We start from the raw sequence: 24,669 nt of genomic DNA, 5'->3' as shown, positions 1-24,669 counted from the left end.
CTGGCAGTTGTGAAACTGTAAAAAGAACAGTCTCACAGTGTGAACATTGTGTTTTAAATTTTTTTGGTAATGTGGTTAATGATGCTCAGTAGTGTTTACATTTTTGCAGGCCTTGAGTGGTATTTTGGTGTCAGAGTTTGCTTTTGAGCATATGAGCAACTGTTTTGGTGTGATGGGTTGGTTTTTGAGCATATGAGCATCTGTTTTGGTGTGATGGGTTGGTTTTGAAAAGAAACTGTGAGGTTTAGTGTACGTAGCTTTAGAAAAGTGTTTTGTGTTTAGAGTTTTGTGAAAAGTGAGGGCAGTATCGTGAAATGTGTTTAAGCAATAGTGAAAAACTGTAAGCTTACCAAATACAAATTATGGTAAGGGTATGTCTGAAGCGAATCAAACTAAACACTCAGTTATTCAGAAACATTATATCCTGCATATTTAACCTTTAAATGTACACCTTGAATACATGATTGTTAATTATCTTCCTACGGATTTGTTGATCTTTGTTTGTTATGACAGCTCGCAACAAATCTTAATTTTCAATGTAAAACCTTTCAAACAATGCCTGTTTTTCACTGTAATACCCCACAGAAAAGGGAAAAACTGTCCTTTCAGTGAAGATTGCTGAAATATAGTCAGGTGTGTTAGGATCAGAAGAAAGAGATTCATGAGTTACAAGAATCTGCAGGTAAAAGAATCGCTATTGAGATTCTTTTCAAATGTTAAGTACCATTAAAAAAGGCTTTTACAGACTGCCCTGAAGGAAATACGCTGCTGTTTCACATAATCTTGGACTGCAGGTGGAATGTGATTTGAATATCGCCGGTTCTGCACAACCTATATACTTGTACCTTTAACCGGTTCTTTTGTAAAGATTTTATGTAAAACTCTTGCAGTCATCTGTAACGCAAGATCTTGCATCTCTTGATAGTCCTGGCTAAAGAAAGGATGAATAATAACTGAACGACAAAAACGTCATCAGTATACACAGTGTACCTTCTTGGAAGCCTCCTGTTTTGCGTATTGCAGCAGCAGCGGCTCTCCGTGTTTCTGATAGTACGCTCTCTGGCAGCGGTCTGATAGGGTCGGCTCATTCGGCAGAAAGTTGCTGGCCCACACCTGCGAGATTCCCAGAAAAGGAAAATGTCAGTAAAGGATGAGATATTGCAAATATTCCAGAATCAAGAGTATCTGTGAGGGCAGTTCATGTTAGCAACATTTATTGTTTGGTTTCTTATTTGCTCATCTTACGGGTTCAAAGTGGGTATGGTTCACCATATGTACTTTGTGGCTTCTTTGACGGAATTATTGATTGATAAGGGCCAAAATCTCTACCTAAAGGTGCATTTATTATTGAGTTGATGATTTTCATTTTAATGTGTTTCATTGGACTAAAGCAAAACAACATTTTCTGCCTTCTGTCCTTGTCCCGTGTAGATTCGTGGCTCATGACTTAACATCACCCCCAGTCATCCATAGACTGGTTCCCATTAGCCCCACTGCAAATTTGCTCTTTCGTCTAGATCAGGGGTCTGCAACTTTTATCATCAAAAGAGCCATTTTGCCCCCACTTCTAAAAAACAAAATTGTTGGGAGCCGCAAGAAATAACAGAGATTTTAAAAGTTTTCATCTTTTATTTATTTTAGCTGTTACAACCCTTAAATATAACAACAGAAGTGCAGTGTGCATTTGTAGGCGCACTTTGAAATAAATTAAATTGTGAACTGTAGGCCCAATTCAGTCTATATTTGTGTAAGAGTAAAATAAAAACTACCCAACTTTAATATTAATAAAAAAATTAGCTGCAGCTTAGCAGCTTTAAAAACAAATATATAAATTAAAAATAGTTCTTTTAAAATTAGACGGCATCAACTCAAACTCCAAGATAACTGTTTTTTTCAAGGCCAAAGGGAGCTGCTACAATGAGGATGAAGAGCCGCATGAGGCTCTGGAGCCGCAGGTTGCAGACCCCTGGTCTAGATATTATGATGATTTATCACTAGTTTGTCTGTATTCCAATCTCTTCTCCTGTATCCGATTTGTTCACTCAGAATCACTAACTCCTCCTTTTGCTCTTTTTGTTTCTTTAAAAAAATATATATATATTCACAGACTTCCTGGTTTGAGTTTTCTGTCGTGATGCTTTGAAATCTTTATTAACATTTCTTTCCCATCTTGTTAGTATTTTAAGTTTTGGTGCGTGTGGTATTGAATTACTTCCTTGAGGGAGTCTTACATAAAACACTGCTGAATTCTTATTTGTTATACAACAAACAGCTGAACAAATAGCCTCAAGTATGGTGATTACTTTTTTCCCCTTTTTTCTTTGGCTCGGTATGTAAAACATACAGTAATGACGATAAGGAAGGACCAGGAGCTAAATATCAGGAAAAAAACATTCTAAGTCTTTAGCCATGCAACCTGTTCTCTCCTCTACATTTCACACAGCCCGAGCTTTGCGGCGATGCTTGATGGTGTGTGTGCGCCGGACGATTTGAGTCGTCCTTAGCTGGCGCCTTCGTTGAGCTGTTTTTTTAACTTCAGTTCGAGATGCAAGAACAACATGTGTGTTCTTGCATCAGCTGCTCTCATCATTGCAGGGCCTCTTTCCATAGAAAATGACTGACAACCAGGTGTTACAATCCATACATCAAGTGTAGTGGACGCCTGCATCTTAATTCATTTCCAGCTGAGAGTCAGTGAGAAGACCTGGAGAAAAAGATGTCTACCGTCTCAACATACCGGTACATGTAAGATTCCATCTTTCTTGGGAAAATTATCCATTTTCATTACTCAACTTTTTTAGCGACACTTTGGAGAACTTTTTAAGCTTTATATTGCATTTCTACTGCATTGTAGATGGTGTTTCATAAGTTATTTGCATTTATGGTATTTTAAGAACTTTGAACACAAACGAGCAGCAAAAAGGCAACAAAGATTTATCTGCAGATGCAGCGCTCTGATATAAACCAGAATTGTAGAAAATCGTTACTGAGGCTTTGAAAAGGACTATTTACATAAGGGCTTGTTAAAATTAGCACCCACACTTATGTATGCATTTATATGCAGATAGGGAGACAACATAGGAGTTACTGTATAGTCACGCTCTGATGAGAAATCCCTCACCAGAATATTGATTATTGCTGCACTGAAGAATTCAGCAGCTCGTTTTCTTGTTCCTTTTTTCTTTCACTTAACTGGCAGCACCATTACGTTATATTTGAATTCATTTGGCTTCTGTTTTTGGTAGATTTTACACATGTATCTTCATTTGAAAGAATATGATATGTTCCATGGTAACATTTTGTTGAAAGCAGCACATTTGTGTAATCAAAAGTGCGTTTCGCTGACTGCATGATCCATCACATCATGAGCTGTGTAATAGTTAGAGGCATTCTCTGCTCCTCTAAGCAGCACTGCTTCAGGCTGAAAAGCAAATCGTTTCCTGACTCAACCATTCTCCACTTGTCACCTAAAAATGTGATACATTTTCTCCTATTATTGCAAGAGAAAATCACTGCATGATGGGTTTAAAAGTGCTTGTTGTCAAGATTATCGTGTGTGTGTGCGTGCGTGAGTGAGTGCGTGCGTGTCTGTTTGTGTATAATGTTGTACTGTACTGACCTCAGGTCAGATTCATCAGCAGTAATCAAAAACTCTTAAAGCCAGTGCAGTAATTTCACATGTAGAAGCTGGGAGTTGTGAATGAAATCTGGCACTGACTCCGAGTCTCGTTAAGCTCGTGCTTTTTCTAACATGAATCTGGAAAGCCAAGAAGAAAACGCCCAGTTAATGTGTGAACTATATGTGTTAATACTGCTCATCTGCAAGTTTCAGGCTTTTATAAGAGAAAAGCTATAAATATATACAGAACAGTCAACATCTGCAGCAACAAGTGTATTTGTACTTGTATCTTTTGAATTTACGGATCTATCATCTACACAGCAGAAGACGGCTGAATCTCAGAGATTACCACATGGCATAAAGACATAAAGAGCCCAATCCATTCCCACAGAAACTTCTGAAAAAGTATTTCTTTAAACATACATTTAACATCATCAGTGTGTTAACTTCAGTGCTGCTGATTTCGAGAGAAATATAAGCAAATAGAGCACATCACAGAAAACTATATACTAATGCCTCCTGAAGTTAAAAACCATCTTACTATTCCAGAAGCATATGTTTTCTTTCTTCCACTTTCATAAAAATGCAACTCGGCTCCTGTGAGACCCAAACTATCATAAGTAATCCAGCCTACAGAACATGATTAACATTATTTGTTCATTATTCTTCAAAAGTTTGAAATTTATGGTTCCTAGATTTTGGCCTAGAGGGGTTGCTTGGCGGTACACGCAGATGCAAACACACACCCACATTTAAACTGCTCCTTTCATGGACTTTGATGTCTTAGAAGAAATTAGGCAGAAAGAACTGGAAAAAAAAAGAAACATAATGACGTTGACTTCTAAAAAAAACTTAATCAAAACACGATCCAGGTTTTGAGTCATCTCCTAGCGAACTACACAAAAAGAAAATACATTCATATTTCAATCTGTTAAAAGTTATGCAAGTTAAAATAAAATAAAAGAAGAATTGGACCTCACCTGTAGTTTATTAAACAGATTTTAATTATTTTAGAAAGAGACTCCTTTTCATCCTCCCTGACACTCAGCGTTGGTATTATGAGGTCACATACTGCCATCTGTTGGTGGTCTCTGTGTTACTCTTTCAAACCTTCTAGTGTGCCTTTGCCTTCACTCTTCCTCTTTTAAACTTTACATTTTTTTAACTGTCACTATTTATACTCCGTAATGAGATTATGGTAATTCAAGTAACCTATTAGAACGCTAGGATCTGATATGATGTTGATTGTTATTTTATACCTTTCTCTTTATTTAAACTGCACTTGCTGTTTGCCTTATTATTGATGTAAAGCACTTTGAGCTACAATTCTTGTATGAAATGTGCTATACAAATAAAGTTTTATTATTTATTATTATTTAATACGAAAAAAGTATTTGATTCTGGAGAGCTTTTACTATTTATCTGAATCAATGTGAATTTGTTTTTTGTGAACAGCTTCAGCAGGATGAACTCGTCAAGTCACACGCTGCAAACATCAGTCAATAATTAGCTTTTTTTTGCTTAGATGTGCTCAGATTTATGTTATTCTGGAAAGTACCCCTTTCCAGATTAAGATTTTACATCTACCACGAGAAGCCTGCCTAATTTCTCAACTATAATATTTAACAGCACGGAATGCTCAGAGACATCTTTAAGGCGTTCACAGTATCCGGGCAGAAAACTCAGCTTGATGTGGTAGGTTATTCCCGTAGAGTCAAAACATTGTTTTCTTTTCTTGCCTTTACCTGTCAGCAGTATATTTTCACTTAATACAGTTGTAAGCCTTATCTGGGAAACTATTTTGACAATTTTGAAAATTCAGCATATCACATTGTTTACCTCAGCTCGCCAGGCCTGTGTTTTTGTCACTTCTCTTCCTTTCTCTCAGCTGCTATTTTTTTTTCCCCACATCACCTAACTGAAGAAAAGAGGGAGACAAGTAAACATTTCGGGCTGTTTTTGTAGGAGTGACTGTGCGTATGCAGGCGGTGACAGAGGCGTGTGGTTCCATCTGAAGTAGAGCCAATTAGAGCCGATCTGTTGAGACTTTTCCGGCTCAAAACGTGAAGCTGCTTTTTCAACAACTCTCAAACCCAGCGTGTGAATGGGCAGCTCTCTCATGTGCAAACTGGGTCAGTGAAAGCTTGTGCTGTGCGTATGTCATAAAAAAGGCATTTTTGTGGCAATGCTACACTTTGTGTTTTTGAGCTCGCCCTCATTGTTTTGACATTTAATTTACAACCCTGACTCCGAAAAAGTCAGGAAAACACAGGAAATGGAAACTTCAAAAGGCACAGATTCTTATTTACTTTGACTTTTCCATTGCAGACAATACGCGGCTGAGATGTGCTGTTTTCTATCTAAGTAATTCATTTCATTTATTCATTTTCATTCATTTTTAAATTCCAAACCAGGAGCAGATTCCAAAATATGTTACTTTTGAGCCAAAATATGGTTATTAATCATGTTAGGAAACATCAACTGAAAGGAGAGGAAAAAAAGAAACAAAATAGTTTACGATTACAATCCAGATTTGGCACAAAAGCCATACACAAAAAAATTATTAGCTTTTTAGGATCAAAGAAAAGCTCCAGCTTGTGTGTGTGCGCGTGCGCGTGCGTGTGCTTGTGCGTGTGCGTGTGCGTGTGTGTGTGTGTGTGTGAGTGTGGGTGTATGAAGATTATTATAAACAATAGGCCTTTTTTACAAAGCAGTAACATCACATCAGTGTTAAAAAAGCTGTCTTCAGTGAGCTGCTTCTGTTTTCCTTCAGAAATTCACAAGAAATGAAAGGAGGTGGCTCCAAGCCACATTCTACGCACAGCATGCTCGCTTTGCCGAGTCATCTGAGTGACAGGAGCGGAGTTGGTAAGCGTGGCGTGTTCCACTGCCGGCTCACTTCTCTACGCAGACTTTTCTTCCTTTGGTTTTGGTTTTGTGACTAACTCCAAAGCCAGAACAGATGTGCAACGAAAACACTCCACTGCTCCACCTTGCCGTCTGGCACACACAAAATGAAACACAATGTAGACGCAAAAGTCCTGCCTTCAAAGTTCTGTGTGGAAGGGAATTGAGCATGTTCCCACTTTTACTGTACATAATGTCAGTAAACAGATGGAGAAATTTTAAGCACATAAAAGAGAAGGGATGCCTACCCCTGATCTCTGTATCAAGAACCTTCTTTCATTTACAGCTGACATAATGACATGGGCAAGGAGTACTTTGAGAAAGTTTTCCACTTCAATATTGAGCTACAATCACAAATGTGACCTAACTTGTCCGATAGGAGGGTTGACATCTCAGGGCTCGGAATCTAAATCTAAAAGGTTTATTCTGAGACCACAGACACCTATGCAATTATTTCACACAACTACAAGACTGTCTCAGAAAATGTGAATATTGTGATAAAGTTCTTTAATTTCTGTAATGCAATTAAAAAAACAAAATGTCAAACATTCTGTATTCATTACAAATCAACTGAAATATTGCGAGCCTTTTATTAGATTAAGATTCCCAGAATATTCAAATTTTTTTGAGATAGGATATTTGAGTTTTCTTAAGCTGTAAGCCATGATCAGCAATATTAAAATAATAAAAGGCTTGGAATATTTCAGTTGATTTGTAATGAATCCAGAATGTATGACATTTTTATTTCTGTAATTGCTTTACAGAAAATCACAATATTCTAATTTTCTGAGACAGTCCTGTATGTAAAATCCCATGTGGCACAAATAGGAAGGGCATGTTTGAGGGAGGTGGTGCAGGTTCTGCTGTAGTCCTTCTGTCCTGGACAAGAAGTTGGTAGAGAATTTTGAAGCAATGCAACAACAACCCTGTATTGTTTCAGACCTTGAGACACGTTTGCGCGAAAAATGGGAGGAAACAACACCTGAAAGTTTTAATCGCTTCCTGCCGTCAGTGTCAAAATATTTTTTATGTGTTGTGAGAAATAATGGAAAATGTAAAAAGTAAGCAAATATTTAAGGCCCAAACCTTTTTTTGTGAATGTGTTGCAGCTCTGAAGTGCATAAATGGATATACACTAACAGATAACATTAAAATTAAGAGAGATACATAACACATCTTGAGTAAAACCACACAAATAAGAGCTACATGATAAAATACTGCATATCACAGCAGAAGAGCTGCTAACATTGACAGCAAGACATGAAACACATTAAATGCACCATAAATATTAAATTAGCCCCTGGCAGTCACGGTTGAGATCTTTTAAAAAAGGGTCACATAGGGACACAACAAGTTAAGGAGACACGGAGTGACTGATTAGGGCCAAAATATAAGCAAAGCTGCCATGTCATGTATCATTTAATCTTTAATCTCAGGCACCATTATTAGATTGCTTTTAATGACAGAAGTGAACAGAGTTAAACGTAGACTTCTTTGGTCTGGACCAAGCTTAATATTTACCTTGAAGGATCTTAAATTGTCACTGATCACCAGCTTTTATATATAGTGACTTCTTGTTTTCACTCAAAAGGGAGTCTGGCCATAACAGAGCCTATAAGGCTGTAAAAATGGAGGAACGTAACGTAAATGCATGTACTCGTGTTCATAAGTGGCTGCCAAATTACAGAATGTATGTTATCCCACTGCTGCATTAGCTTTGCATATGATAATAATTGTGAAGCTGCTTTGGACTTACAAGCCTTGTTTTGCAGGCTTCATCCAGTACCATGATGGCTGCAATGCTTTTAAACATCTCTGGATCCAACAGGCTCCAATCCAGACATGACATATGAGGTCAATACACCTCTACCTACAGGTCCATATGATTCTCTTAGCCAAGTTTATCCTTTCTGATCAGTGTAACCATGAGTCTAATGGTGGACAAAAACAGAACTGGTATATGGTCACTTACTTGAACCAAAAGCCCCAAAATAGGGAAAATTAAGGGCAGTTAAGTGTCAAAGTGTTAATCTATGAACCTATTACATCTTGTATATAGTGTAAGGTTGTATGCATGTAGTATGTGTGGTTTGTGTGCATTTCCTACCTGGCAGTGAGGATGAGGGTTAGAACAGCCCATCGTTGCACCCTTATTCTCAAAGATCTACAAACAGATTGTTAGAGTTAATAAACATTTAAAAGTTTTTCTACTTCTCTAATAACAGCACATTTTAATCTTAATCAACCTTTTTAATTTGTGTTGTTTACGGTACCAACAGCAATCACTATCCAGGTTAACAGACATATGACGCTGGATATAATCAATGTGAATCAATTTTGGATTTGAGTTTAATTCAACACCTCTATTGGAACTTTTCCACTAATACCTACTCAGCTCTACTCATCTAAGCTCGGCTCGACTCAACTCGGCCTAGTTTCTTTTCTATAACAATTCAGCACCTGAAGCTGAAGTAGGAGGTTGGAGCGAAGCTGCTGCAACGTATTTGATTGTGTGATCTAAATGAAGACAACAACACTAAAGATGTAGAACATGGAGGAGATGATAGATGTGCTGCTTGGACTGTGGCTTGTGTTTGATATCAAGTTAAAAAATGAGATTGAAAGAAGCAATGCTTTTTTATTTTATTTTAGTTTGTCTTGGTGCTGCTGAAAAGTCCGTTGGTAGCCGTGAGCAGCTATGAAGTGACAGAGTTCCTGGTGGATCTGGTCGTTCCTTATCGCCCGTCTAGATCCCTTTTTAATTCTCCCCTCAGCCACCAGGTTTATGAACATCTGCACCTCAGAGTTGGATCACCAAACAGACTTTTACGCTGCCATTGCCTGTCGAATAAAATGGTCGTGGGGGGCCCGCGGGTTCCCACGGTCGCTGCTGGGGAGGGGGCGGGCCTCGCTGGCAGTGGGTTTCCTCCCGCCCTCTTCTCCCCTCTGTGGGGTTGCCGGTGGCCTGGGTTCCGGGTTCTTCCTTGTCGGCCTCTGGTCTCTCGGCTCGGGTTACAGTTCAGGTGGAGCATCGATCGGACCGGGTACCTGGGATAGTTGCTGCTTGTGTCTCTGCCTGTTCTCGTGTCTGTTTGTTTTTTCTCTTGCAGATTTCCAGGGCTCGTGTGCTAATTGTGCTTTTCCGTGTGTTTTTCGCGTCTTGGACTAGCAGCGGATAGATATTTGGGAAACCCAATATTTCTGAATGGTCTTACCTTGGTTGTGTGTATTTGCTCTCTTTATTTTATAATACAAGGACTATGGTAGTAAAATTAGTTTCATTGAGCTCAATAAGTAAAAATGCTTAAGACAAGGCAATTTCACAAATAGCTTCATTTAAAGAAAAATTACAGCTGCTAAACTAAGTTCTCTGTTTATTTAGATGAGACTTGGCTTCTTTTGGCATCCGTGTCACCTCGTTCCACCCACTTACTGGCCTGAATCCAACATTTCCTTCCCCTCTTGGCAAAAGGATGTGATCCCCTCAGAGTGTTGAACAATTTTCATCCATCATTTTTGGCAGTTGGTACAGTTAACTATCTTGTCTCTACTAAAGAGTGCAGTTCTGTCAAACAAACAAGGGTGAGCACAGCCTTGTACCGCCTACTAGTATGCACACCTCTAATAATGTTGTCAGCTGCATTTTTATAAGTGTTAACATCCTGCAAATGTGCATGGAGAGCTTCTAGGCTTTAAATATATAAATAGGAAGAAGAATATTCATCACATACTAAAGGAAGGACTTTAATTGCCAGTTCACGTTCTACATCTTATCACGCATTCATACCATTCCCGCTTTTCTCCAGCTGCTTGAATATGTAAGCCTTACCAGAGGCATCATTAAAAATGTACTCAATCCAATACAAGATACATTAAAATTAAAAAAACTGAGTGAAAAGCTCACGGATATTCAGTCCAAGGAAAAATGTGTGTGGACAAGACGTACCTGAACCCACGGATACGTAACACCTAGTTCGTCCACAAGCTCTGCCCACTTATCGATCACCTTTACAACCTCTTGGTTCTTCATAAGTGGGAGGGTGACATCAGACCAGGGATGGAAGCACATGACCTTACTAAGAAAGGAGTGAAAAAGAAAAAAAAGAGAATAATGGGGAGACTGTTGGTATACGACAGTTCATCTCTTTATACTGCATGTGTTCAAAATTCAACAAAGTAATCTGAACACACTTTACACGTAAGGCACTCACAGTTTACAAAGTTGATTATATTCCAATGAACACAATCCATTTGGGTCCAAATTATATTTTATTTCAGTCCAATTCATTCTAATTGAGTACAAAAGTCATGTGATTCCAGCTGACAAAACCAGCCTGGCTAAGAAAGGCAACAGATTGCATCAAATTTGCAGTTTGGTACAAAACTCCATCATGAGCCAGCACAAAGTAACAGTGGAGAGGGGGGAAACTGTCTAACTGGACCAAAACCTACAGCAGAACCAGACTCAAAGTTATGATAGAGGTCATAAACAACTGACGCCAGTAATTAATTCCTTCTGATTAGATTAATGAAACTTCTTACACATAAATAACTAATACAATTTATTTTTGCAATGTTTACAATAACTTCAACACAAGTGAGGTTTTTTTCCCTTAGTGAAGGGAATGTGTCATGGCATAGCAACAGACATATACAGCACAATCACGCCGGTATAGCATGACCTGGATGTAAAATTACTGATTTACAGCAATCCAGAACCTAATATCTGTGGGGTTCAATGATAATGTCAAAGGAAGAGAAAAGTGGGTTCTCTAGTTTCACTGACAGTGCAGTATAACCTGATGAAGGGTGGTGGTATGCAGCCCACTGCTCATTAATAAATATATAGTCATTTAAACAGATGCCTCATTCAAGTCCAGCTGTCTACTTTATGAGACTTATAAGGATTTTATGGTTTAATAATTACAGTTGAACTATAAAGCTGCAGTTTGCTGTGCATACAGTTATGGCCACTCGACGCAGCTTTAAAGGGAACATTTTATGACCTTTGTTCACCAACAAACATAATTTCCTCCAGTCCTAATGAAATGCTAGTGACATGTATAGTGACATGTATAGACTTGTCACGCAAAATGCCCAAGAGATACAGGGCACAAGGTACTGTTCCGGTCATGTATTTACACTTTTGCTCACAGGGATGCTTAGCCTACTCCATTCCCCTCATCCATGGTTCTTCTTGGGATTTTGGATTGAGGGAAGTTGGGTGGAAATAAAGATGGATAGGCAGAATAGTTCTCTTCTGATCTGGGTCAGTGATGTTTTCAGACCCGACGTAAAGTGGCAGGGTTTTGTTTTGTTAGAGCTTTCGAGTTAGCTGTCCCAGGCCGTTATTGTAAATGAGAAACTGTTCTCAACTGATTTACCTGGTTAGATAAAGGTTAAATAAAATAAATTAAAGCTGTATGCTGTTAAGCAGAGAATATGTTATTCTCTCTACATAAACTATCCCTGTTAAAATGATTGTGAGCAATGCACTGGCAGCTCCACCCACAAATCCTGAATCTTTATTATATTTGTGCTCAACTCAGCAATTGTCACGGCAAATAAAGTGGTCTGCAGTACATTACGTACAGAAAAAAATACAGACAAAACATTGGAATAACACAAACACATGCGCTTTACTGCACGCAGATTTTTGTGCACAAACTTCAAAGAGTTCAAACTATAAAAATCTAAAGTCATTGAGTGAATAATGAAATGAGGTAATCTGACTGAACAGTGGCATTAGAACTGAATTTTGGACTATGAGTTATTATCATTATTATATGTTTACTGGCTGCAACTTCACAATGTGATGGAAAATGTTGCCTTAGCCAGTTTGATTAAACCAACTCTACTGTGATGATCCTTGGCCTGGGTATTGATTGTCCAGGCCCATACATTGTTCCTAAAAAGATTAGCTCTGACGTTACAATGATCAGAATCAGATCAGAATCATCATTGATGCTTTAAAATCATTATGCTTCCTTTGCTCTGTGTCATTCTACATGGAGATGCCTGATGTATGTTCTGACCCATTTGCATGCAACTGCTTAATTAAAGCTACTGAAATCTGGCTCATCTCTCAAGTCTTATACTTGGTAACTCAGATGCATTCAGTTTGAGTCCAGAGATTCACCTACTGCGAAAAACATAATACAGAGGTATTAATAGGTTTTTCCACAAAACACATCATTCTGGAAAGTTTGGTTTATTTTAGATAAAATATATGAACTAAGTTTACTGTACCTTCTTTTCATTTATTTAACGTGTTATCTCAGTCTTTTTCAGGTTTTAATCGTGGCATTTATTTATCATCATGATTTTGTTGATCTGGTTTTGATCAATGATCAATCAGTGCTTAATTAATAAGCTTTTAATGTCTTTATTTTATAAAAGGAATGTTGAATTCATATTTAGTATACATTGGGTTTTTGTTCTAGAGGGAAGTGAAATCTCACTGAAAATGCCCATCACGTATTTTCATTGTTCTTTAAATATATTTTTTCTTTTCTTTTTTTTGCTTCTTGTTGGTGTTCTGTGGACTATCTGGAAAAGAATTGTCAATATTTAATGGTCAGTTTGAAAATTAGCTTTTTATGAATTTAGACAAATTATCTTGTAATTTTATCACCAACTGACCTGGATTACAATTACAGGCTGGATTATGTTTTATTTTAAAATCCTCTATTGTAAAAGGTCAAGTTTAATGTGAAATACAAGTTATAAGACATAAATACACCATCATCACCATCAAACAATTTACATGCTGTTTTCAAATGATTTTTTAGTGTCATTATATTTTTTTTTGTCAAAACTTTCTTGCAGTAATAGGCAGATAAAAATATGCAACTTTTTGCATTTATTAGAAAAATGTAAACCTTGCCAGATGTGTGTAATTTCAGAGACATGTTGAGTGATAGTTCTTGTGTGAAATCTACAACATTTTGTTTCAGAAAAAGTAGATATTTAGTCAAGATATCCATCAAAGGGAACTGTTTTTGTTCTGGTTTTTAACCAAGAGCTTACTTCTTTTTAGATGTTCAACCTGCTAATATGGATTTGAAATGGCAATAGCATGTTAAAGAAGATGGAATTCATGAACTGTTTAAAAAAAAGGGGAACCTGGTCATCTGAAACCATTTCTTATTGTCTTTTGACCACTTTATAAATCTGTGGATTCAACACACCTCTCTAATGTCTCTGTGGTTTTAAGAAAATGCTGTGCTAATGCATATATTTTCTTTAAGGCTTATTGACAGCACTGAAGCAGAGAAAAGTGACTCTCGGGATCAGAAAAATACATTTTCTATTGAAAGTCAGTCTCCTCTGGGACAACTAGTACATAATCGATAATTGAATGTGACTTTGGTGTTTACGCTCTGAGCAAAACTGAATGGTCGTATTTATGAATTGTTCATGAGAAGACTATTAAGAGGAGCTGGGAGCTGTCACTGTGTTTGTTTTAGACCTCCAGCAAAACCTAACAAGCGCTTACACTAAAACACTGAAGAAAAACCAACTGCAAACCTAAAAATTATGGAGATATTATACATTTACTTTGGCTTTAAAAGTCTGTGAGCCCTCATTTAATGTTTTATATCCCCCTTTAAATGTACTGTATTAAACAAAAATCTTAAAACAAAGAGTACCCAGTTAAAGAAATGGACCAAAGGTGTCAAACTTGGCATTTTATGTACTACTTTGCGTTTAATCTGTTTATGGTTATCCTTTTGATGAAAAACCCCAGGCTTTAATTTTTAATTTCTCTCTCAGATTAATTGCTCATCCTCAGTTTTTATTTTGCCAACTTTTGCAACATCAAATAATGACCAAGAAGGGCATATATATACATATATATATATATATATATATATATATATATATATATATATATATATACACACCTTATAATTAGGGGTGTCATATTAGCGCGTTAATTGCGATTGCGGAAGTGTTTCTTCTTCTGCGCCATAATAAGAGATACGCACAGACAGCGTTCAGATGCTCACTCTTCCTCCAACTGTTTGTTTTAACCCTAGAAGTGGTAATATAAGTGAGTACATTTATCATTGTTAGAGTGCAAGTGTAAACTGTTCCGTTTGACACTTTGTGTAATTATGTTAATATAACGATCGAGATCCGTTCGTGGACTCTGCTCTGCCGTAGATCTATGAATATAGATCAGCAATGTCCGTCATTAAATGACATCGTTTTGTATCGGTCGTTAATTTGTATTTTCTGTATTGTGTGTTTCAGTTTCACGATTTGTGACATTAAACCTGTCCGACCACAACTTTGCCTGTTCCTTGGAGGTCCTAATGTCATGAAGAGTTTAGCTGGCTGTGAATCCCAGTATAGGACAGGAGTCACACTGGGTGTAACAGTACAGTGAAATTATAGCACTCTGCGAGGGACGTCAAAACAAACTGTTGGACACTGACTACAGAGCCAGTGACAGACACACACTCACCTTGACCAGCCCTTATCAGCCAAACATAATGGAGACATCAGAGGCTCAAGGTCAAGATTCTGAGGAGGACAGATCACTCTCCTCTCACTCCTGAAAGTCTTCAAAATGTTCAGGAAGGCTGACTGTTAGATCATCAGTAGGAGCTTCGAGAAGGTCAGCTACATCAAGTAAAGCAAGTATGGCAGCAGCAAAAGCTCAAGCAGATGCACAGGCTGCTAGAGCCGTATTAGCCTACGCTGAGAAAGAAATGAGCATCAAAGTTGAAAAAGCTCACTTAGAGGCAACTCTTGAGTTACTGGAGCTTCAGAAAGAGGATGATGCTGCCATGGCCAAAGCAGAGGTGATGGAGTTTGCTACTACTCAGCTTGACGCTGCAGCGCATAGTGGTGAGTTTGACTTCTTGCCTGCCCAGACTACCGCAGAGCAGAAAGTGACTGATTACATAAATAAACACAACCACACTGAACTTCCTCAAGGTCAGACATACATGTTTATGCAGCATGATGACACCGCCTATCAGCAGAAACAAGTGAAACCTTCGCCAAAATTCACACCTCTGACACAAGAACCAAGCGCTACTTCTCACCACAAGATGCCAGTAAAACAACACTGCAAAGAGATGTAGTTCAACAAAGTCTTCACCGTAATGTGTCACAGCCACAGCATAGGTTTAGCATGAACCACACAGCTGCTGACAACACTACCAGTGACCTCGCAAGGTTCTTAGCAAAGAGTCAACTCGTGATAGGAGGACTGACTAAGTTTGATGACCAACCACAGAGCTATCTGAGCTGAAAGACAAGGTTTCAGAGCATCATTGCAGGTCCTGGACTCACTGCCAGTGAAGAGATAAGCCTGCTAATCAAGTGGCTGGGCCCTGAGTCCTGAACATGCTAAAAGCATGAAAGCAGTCGGTAACACTTTATAATAACTATCCGTTATAACTAGTTAATAGATCGTTAGTAAACAGTTAATTTATAAGCTATTAATGAGTTGTGAAGTATTTGTTAACAGTCTGTTAATGATTCATAATGATGCTTATAGATAGTTAATAGGTCATAAATAAACTGATAGTTAATGAGTTATAAATGACTCTATATATAACTGTTCAATAGATAATAGATAACTTCAATAGATAACTTACAAGCTGTTAGTTAATGAGTTATGAATGACTTGTTAACTGTATGTTAATGATTTATACCTATATCTTATAAATTAGTAATAGATCATGAGTAAATCACTTACTAATGACTTGTTAGGTGTTAGTTAATGACTTGTTAAGAATCAGTTAATAGTTTATATACGTTATTGGGACGCTATTCTAAAGTTGCAACTATTCCTCATTTATTCATTTTTAGTAAATGAGGAATAGTTGCACCTTTAGAATAACATCCCAATAACACACATAACCTAATAACTAATACTTTACTAATATATTAACTCACACTTTACAGATCAGTTGTTAATAGTTTGTTAACCATCTACTATACCAAACTTTGTAGAACAGCAAGTGGATGGAACCATAATTTGATGTGATATTTAAAGTATCAAATTTTTGTACCTCAACCTTGTTTCACCCATAGGCTTTTCTGTGTAATGAATTTTACCAAAGAAACACCACGGATGAAATGTTGAACATTGAACATCATCTGTTATTTCCACACACATCACTCAGCCTCCCGAGTTTCTGTGACTAGCACCTGCCAAATTACACGTTTGAATTGTATTATAGGTCGGGGGTGACGAGGGGGAAACAAGCCAATCATAATTGTCTCATGAGCTGGGGGAGGAGCCACCCGGCCTGCTCCATCATACTGGCTGGTTGTCACCTTGTCAATCACCCGCATCACACTGTACTTTGATGAGTGACAACCGGTGACAACCTAGACAGACATGCCCATAAAACGCCACGTTAAAAAAAAAAAAAAAAACTTTATAAAGCTGCTTGTTTGTTATATATCAATGTTTTGATCTGGTTCCTAAACCCAACCAGCTAGTTTCAGTTAGATGAGTAGTCAGATAATTCTGCTCTACACAAACATGTGGAACCAAAACTAAAAATAAAAGCATGAAATAGGAGATGGATCATGAGAAAGTGAAAATAAAAAAAATAAGAGGAATTATTTTAGGACTTTTTTTGTTTTTGAAGTTATTAATAAAAACTGTACTGAACAGACCTACCCACACCCTTTGTGACAGCTCGGCACGCCTCGACCCCTAGTGGAAAAGCATCAAACCGAGGCGTGGCGAGTCGAGTCGGGCTGAGTAGGTACTAGTGGAAAAGGCCAATAGATTTTTTTTCTTTTTAAGGAGTTTTGAAGCCTATTTCCTCATACTACCCGTTGCTCTGTTGCAAATAAGGATCGAACAGGCCTTGGAAGCTGTCACTCACTATAAATTGTTCCAGGCGATGATGAGGACAGGAGTCAAAGTAACTTTGGGTCATTTTGGCTGATAGTAGGGGCACGAGACTGCAAGAGCTATACAATACTTCCTAAAAGAATAATTAAATATTCCTTGAAATGAAAATCAAACTGATATTTTAACATGTAAAAACTCCCCGCTTTTACTTTAAGTAGGCTACATTAGTGTGGATTAAGTGGCGAACCAATGCTGTTTTTCAATGCATGCTGCACTTCCACTAGAAGACTGACTGTCAGCTCATCTCAACTGCATGGACAGGATGAGCCGTTTATCATTGTGGTGGTGGATGAGGCAGCAGTGACACAGGGACACACTATAACTTGTTGTGTGCATTTAATGAAGCAAATCTTTTTCTGAGTGAAAAGAGCAATTGTGTAGTGCAGAGCTCAACTTTGGTCAAGAGAAAAAAGCATGGGGAAACATTTAGAAACGCCACATCTCAAATGAAGTTAATCATCCATCATGTAGAATTATTAGTGGGTTAGTCAATGACTAACAGATTAGATTTCAAACAATATGGATCCAAGGTCTATAGAACATGATATGTTGTCAATACTTCATCAATTTATAATAATCTCGAGGAAATCACGTGAGGGCTCAGTTAGGCGCTTAAGAACAAGACACATAAAGTGGATTTAGCACGCACGCACACACACACAATTTAACGATGTTTATTTTAATAGTAATAGAGTATTAGTAAAAATTGTTTTGATTATAGGGTGGTGCAGAGGTCTCAAAAATGTACCTATTAAAAATTGTACATCAGGCATTAAGGGGTTAAATACAGACTTTTTGTCCAGCACCTCCCCTTCCTGGAGCCCAGGAGTATTTGGACAGTTGGTTGAAAACAAGTGAATTGGCTATGACCCATTCCTTTGTTACTTTAAGACAACTGAATCAGATAAAAGGTATGTAGGTCATAATAGGTTTTGAGTTGGAATTTGGCAATTAGTTGACCAGAGTAATCAATATAAAGTCCAAGCAGAGTCAAGGAGACAATCACTAGGCCAAAAAGACAACGCAAATCTATAGCAGAGGTAAAAAAAAAAATCTTAGATGTGTCCAGATTGACACATTCAACACAACAGAACATGAGTTTGATGTTAACGAAGACAAAACTGAAGGCAGAAAGCCCCACAAACATGCCACAGCTGAAGGAGGTTGCAGTGGAGGTTTATAACACATCTTCATGGAGGAAACTCAAAACTATGTCACATGGCACAGGCTCCAAACTTCAAGCAGTCACTGACCGAAAAGGATTTTTATAAAAGCATTACAAATTGTGGCTATAGTTACAAATATGTCACTTTGCTTAAAATAGCATAAATTCCTTAATGGTAAATAGTTTTTTGTGAAACCTTATAAATTAAAGATGAAACTCTACACTTTGATCACATTTTGATTGTTTTTATTTCAAATCTATTGTGCTGGTGAATAATTAATCCTTGAAGGCAAATTCTACAAAGAACAAATGTTACAATTCTGTCAAAGTCATTTACTTTGTGGCCTAACAGTATCTGTGAATGTTTGTGCCAAAACCCTCTCAAAGTACAAATATTTGTAATTAATTAAGTATAACAGCTGATGTACTTTCTATTACATTACAAAGTTCCCTTAGAGGAAATGTTCAACTTAATTACTGTAACATAAGCCAAAATTTTAATGAAAGTGATACATAACAGTGTGTGAACATCTTTTTTGCCACAGAAGTGCTGATATGGAAGTGCATGAGGGGGATACAATAAATCATTAGGAGTTGTTTTATCTTTTCCCTTAGCACATTTCTTTTTTGTGTTCCATAACCCAGATGGGTTAAAAAAAAAAAAAAACATGTTTCCTGCATTGCCTTCCCCTCTAATTGGTTCTCCAAGTGTTGCTGCAGGGCAACAAGCAACATTTTAGTTCCAATGTTCCCTTTTCCTTAAAACTGGCCCAGAACCTGTGTAGACCTTGCAGACCTCAAACACAGAAAAGTAGTGTGGATTATTTGGACAAGAGGCATTTAAAACAGATACTGTGAATAGAAAAAAAAGAACACACAATCGCAGTAAGACTGAATCAGGCTGGAAGAGAAACACTCTGAAATGTAAAAATCAACACAGAGGGCATAACATGTCAGTCACTGCTGTTTCAGGGCTTTTCAATGCAAGCGTATGTAGCGAGCAATACCTGACAGTCTCTACGTCTGCCAACACAAGGGACCTAATCCCACAGTTCAGTTTTCAACCGGAGCATTCAGCACAGTTTTGATTTAATCTATTATTCAGTTGTAACTCTGCTGTCAGGCAGAATCCTCCAAGTCTTCCCAAAATATTGATCTAGAACGCTAGAGGTCGGCAATACTCTCTTGACATGATAAAAGTGAAAAGGTTTAGTCAGTGCTTCCAGTCATGAAAATTCACTCATTGATCTATGGCATACTATATAGGAGGTCGAAAATGAGCGAAAACCGAACTTTATTTACTAAGACTGTGCAAAACCCAACTCTTTGTTGCATCTACTGAGTATTGTATCATGTATCATATTATACAAGTGCGTACTAAGAAAGGATTATGGATCCTGTTAAGCTTCTCAGATTCTTAATCAACACAACACTAAAGTAATCCAGCAGTCAACACATTTAGATCAGAAAATACACTTTTTATGAACACAACACACTCCCAGGAAAAGGCGAGAACTGACCTCAGGAAAAACATCTTATCCTGTATTCAGCTTTTTACACAGTCTTCAGAAAATAGCATTCAAGCCTTTAAAGCGAAACAACACCCCCATCTGCTGGTCGCTTACAGAAACGACATATCCTCATGCGTGGCGTGTATTTGTGCTTACTTGACTGGAGGTCAAGTAAGATTTCCTTCAGTGCACTGACTAGTATGATTGGTTTTGCCGGAAGAGCTGATTATGATGATGATGAAAACAATAGCCATGACCTAACAGATCTGATTGCACTCATTGTGATCTACCTATTCAGCAACTGCAGTAATACTTATTGTTTTTATTATACTAATCCATATTACTTAATGAAGTACAGAAACAATATCCCATTGCTAATTTAAGATTTGGAAGTAACACAGTCCGGAAAGTTACTAGGCCTTACTGGACCTCTGATCTGGTTTAAACCTGGTAGGAACCGTGTGCTGTTGAAATTCAACAGTACAATGACCCGAACAAACGAAAGTGAATGAGCCACATCACTTGATCCAACCTTCACAATCAGCTGGTTAAAACCCTGATGAGATGTTTGGGGATGAGCTGGGACAACTAGGAATCACTTGAAGACTGATTTGTTTTAGCATTACACTTTACCTTTAGTTTTGTTTCAGTAAATAACATCCAATTTGTATCCATCCAACAGATAATATGGCTGGAAAACAATACAAATAAAACTTTCACAAAATAAAACAGTTTACATGAACTATTATTATACTCTGTGTGTCACATCAACACTTGTTCTTACCAAACGCCCCTGGCGGCTTTAGTCTGAAATAATGGATGTTGATCTGAACCTGAGAAAACAAAAGTAGTATTTGTTGAGAAAATTAAAATGCATGCATTTTTTTTTATGGTTATTATTTGGTAATTTTTTCCAGCACTAAAACTCACCAGGATCTGGAGCATCTGGCTGAAGAGCGGGGAAATCATTTTCAAACTCAAAGGTGCTTTCATAGTTTGGATTTACCTGCAAGAAATAAAACAGACAGAAATTTGAAAAACTGGAGTCAAAATCCAGTACCATTTCCACTCGTATGCAGGTTTGGAGTGACACGTATCCAGAGAGCGCTGCAAATACAAACAGCTCTCCGTTGTCTTGGAATTAGTGACAACGTTGTGGTTTAATGTGCCTTTTCAATAACAAGGATTGTTTACACCATCAAGAATGAGGGGCAGCTGGTAGTGCAGCTGTCTCACAGCTACAAGGTCCTGGGCTCAATTCTTGCCGGAGATGCTGTGGGTGCCAGTGTTGTGCATTGAACACGTTCATAACTGTGAGAACGTTGAACTGAATGCAACATATTTGCAAATAAAGAACTTGAACGTGAACTTGTTCATTCTGCAGATAACAAACTGGAATTTGAACTGTTCAGATTATGTGAGTTTCAGCTTCAGGTCCAATTATTGCGGAATACATTTCACCAGCGAGCAGTGCGCATTGAAAATACTCGAGAGATGACGACTTCACACTACATTACCCACAATGCAGTGCACACCAGCATAACAACGGGCACCAACTCCATGGCAACGGTGGCCCGAGCCCGGTGCAGTCTTCACATGAACAGTGAAGAGAGAGAAGTTGTGGACGCAGCGTCAGCAACCCGTCAGATGATGATCCGCTTATCATTATTTGCGTGAATCTTACACATTGTCTCCCAAAGAATCTGACGGTAAAAATCGAACCTTTCTGTGCAAATTATGTCCACCTGCGCTGAGAAAACAGATCCAAACGTCTGCCTCATCAACTTCACATTTGAAACGTTATGTGGAGTTAAAGCATCCGTCCAGTGTGAGAAAATATCTGCAAGTCCTTCACAATCAAAGAAAGTCATGAAAGTTGAAAAGCCACTAGGACAATAAATGACTGTATACAGCAGGGTCTTCAACCCTGGTCCTCGGGACCCCTGTCCTGCATGATTTAGATGTTTCCTTGCATCATCACACCTGATTCTAATTAATTGTCATCATCAGCTTGTCATCCAGGTCTGCACAAGCCTGTTAATGACACAGTCATTTATATCAGGGTGCTGAAGCAGGGAAACATCTAAAACATGCAGGATAGGGTCCTGAGGACCACTGTTATACAGTGAACAGTTTTAGGATAGGGGGGCTTTTCATTCGTACCTCTCACCTAAAAATATTGAAATGAACTGAATTTGAACTAGTTCAAAATGAAAATGCTGAACTATGAATGTGAACTACTCATTTTTAAACTATGTGAACTGAACTTTGAACTAGTTCATGAGAAGTATGAACTTGCACAGCACTGGTGGGTGCTGAGGGCCTGTTTACTTCCCCATGATTTCAGCACCCACCCTGGGTGCTACCCCAACAAAAACATGCAGCACTCCTGGGCTGTACATGCCCCCTCTGGCCAGTCAGGGCGCCAGATGGGGTGGGGAATAACGTGATCCTTCCACGCGCTACGTCCGGCCAGAGAAGCCCCGCCTGCTCCTGCCCTGCTTATTCTTCAAGTAAAGAGGTTTTTAGCCCAGTGCAGGGCCCTCCTGGGGATGGCAGAGGGAGAGCAATGCCCAGGACTGACTTAGCACTGGGTGAAAAGAAATATTTAAAAAATACATAAAAATTATGAACTGTCTGAGACATAATTTATGTGTCTAAAGTTATGTTTATGACTTAGCATTAAGAGTTTGTTACTGATATTTTGTATGTTGACTTCAGAGTGCATTAATAAAAAAATGTGAAAAAAAAACAAACTAGTAGACTCTATCAAATCTAAAAAAAAGTTTTATAAATGACTCAAAAACTACAGAGCTATTTCAGGATGTTGCTTTTAGAAAAACATTTTAGTCCTCCCTCATTTTTGGCTGTTTTCTGGGGTGGTTGTGTTTTTTAATGTGTTTGGGTCTGGTTCACTGTGTTTTTCACCTCAGGGTTTCCGTATTTACCACACTTGGATCTTACCTTTCCATTTGCTCGTGTGTTCCCAGGACAAAGTGGGTTGTGGGGGTCATATCTGGGTATGTGCTCCTCAGAGGGTTTCTCCACCTGACCGGCCCAGGGTCTCTTCATCCGGTGGGCCGATACCAGAACCCAGCTGTCTCGCAGTGGGTTGTAGCGCAGATGCTGGTGCTCTAATATTCACATGAAATGTGACAAGAAAACACAATAACAAAGAGGAACTTAAATAGAGGCTTGTCAAGCTGACCATGGGACACTACAAACGTCTTTATTAGCACTAGGAATGGGCGATATTTTACTGTTCACGATATACCGTCGAAAAAATTCCTCACGATAAGAATTTGTCGTCTCGCGATAAAAACGATAAATTCCCGTTGATGATGTTTTTGTGTAAAGCTGATTTAGGGTTCTGCGTTAAATCCACCCACAACATACGTGAAGGAAGGAAGGAAGGAAGGAAGGAAGGAAGGAAGGAAGGAAGGAAGGAAAGGGGAGAAGGAAGGGAGAAAACAAGGAAATGAGGAAGGAAGGAAGGAAGGAAGGAAGGAAGGAAGGAAGGAAATGAGCCTGAAAGAAAGAAAGAAAGAAAGAAAGAAAGAAAGAAAGAAAGAAAGAAAGAAAGAAAGAAAGAAAGAAAGAAAGAAAGAAAGAAAGAAAGAAAGATAAATTCAAACAAACATGGTGGATCTGAGAGCGAGATAGATTTATGGTTACAAAGGTGGAGTTGAATTGGTATTTTTTTTATAGTCATTTTTATCGTTATCGGGATAAATGCCAGAAATTATCGTGATACATTTTTTAGTCCATACCGGCCATCCCTAATTAGCACATGATCTCGTTGCAAAAGCGTTCAGACAAAGATGCTGCAACAGGCAGAAAACTCTGCATGAAGTCACGAGACCTGACAGCTGTGTTGTCAAACAACCTGCAGTCTCAGCACAATCACAGCTCACTGCCCAGTTTCACTATATAAGTCGCTGAAAAAAACGCCTTACAGTATAGTATTGAGTACTTATAGTATTGGATAGTATTGGGTTTGGAGTTCAGAAAGCTGAAGCAAACTGACTCTTAAAACTGAGTTTGAGATAAATGACTCCAGTGTTGTTATCTCCATATGCTGGATTTATGAGCTTAAATGTGGCGCACTGCTTAAAAGAGGAACAAAAAACCTACCTTTGGGGTCGAAACAGACGCCTTGTTCCCGGCTCATGATGCTCAATGCAGTTGGAGAGCCGTCCAGTCTCTGGATCACCAGCTCTGTCTGAACTTCCACACGAGCAGCCCTGTCAACAACACCTCCTGGGCCATTTCCTGGTTTCTGACAAGCCCCAAACCGTGCCATGAGAGACAAATCAACGTCACACGACAAACTTCAAAACGTTCAAATAAATAAAACGAGAACGTTCCTTAAAAATTAACATGACATTTTGATATCCGTAGTTAACATGTGTCATGAAAACATGCATCGTTATTTTTAGTTATTCTGCACAAATACGCAAAATTTATGAAAAAAGACTTTAAGGGGGTTTACCTACGTACTGGCAACCCAAATGTCGCCACCGCCCACACGACGGGCTCGGCCTGTGATTGGCTCAGCTGCCATCGCTCTCCG

The 24,669-nt window shown here is 38.3% G+C and overlaps 1 protein-coding gene across 1 annotated transcript in view; it reads right to left on the bottom strand.

Annotated features, from left to right (window-relative positions):
• Nucleotides 1-24,379, bottom strand: part of galt (galactose-1-phosphate uridylyltransferase) — a 43,410-nt gene extending 19,031 nt beyond the window's left edge. Inside the window, exons 1-7 of the mRNA XM_061734386.1 lie at nt 24,231-24,379; nt 23,061-23,230; nt 21,027-21,102; nt 20,881-20,929; nt 10,473-10,602; nt 8,634-8,690; nt 991-1,113 (exon numbers count right to left, since the gene is read on the bottom strand). Coding sequence (XP_061590370.1) covers nt 991-1,113; nt 8,634-8,690; nt 10,473-10,602; nt 20,881-20,929; nt 21,027-21,102; nt 23,061-23,230; nt 24,231-24,267 — 642 coding nt within the window. The 5' untranslated portion in view covers nt 24,268-24,379. The remainder of the gene's footprint in view (nt 1-990; nt 1,114-8,633; nt 8,691-10,472; nt 10,603-20,880; nt 20,930-21,026; nt 21,103-23,060; nt 23,231-24,230) is intronic.
• Between the last annotated feature and the right edge of the window lie 290 nt (nt 24,380-24,669).

Source organism: Cololabis saira, chromosome 11 (genome assembly GCF_033807715.1).
Source record: "Cololabis saira isolate AMF1-May2022 chromosome 11, fColSai1.1, whole genome shotgun sequence".
Taxonomy (NCBI): Eukaryota; Metazoa; Chordata; class Actinopteri; order Beloniformes; family Belonidae; genus Cololabis; species Cololabis saira.
The sequence above is the reverse complement of the archived record's forward strand: the minus strand, read 5'-3'. Positions and strand labels throughout refer to the sequence as shown.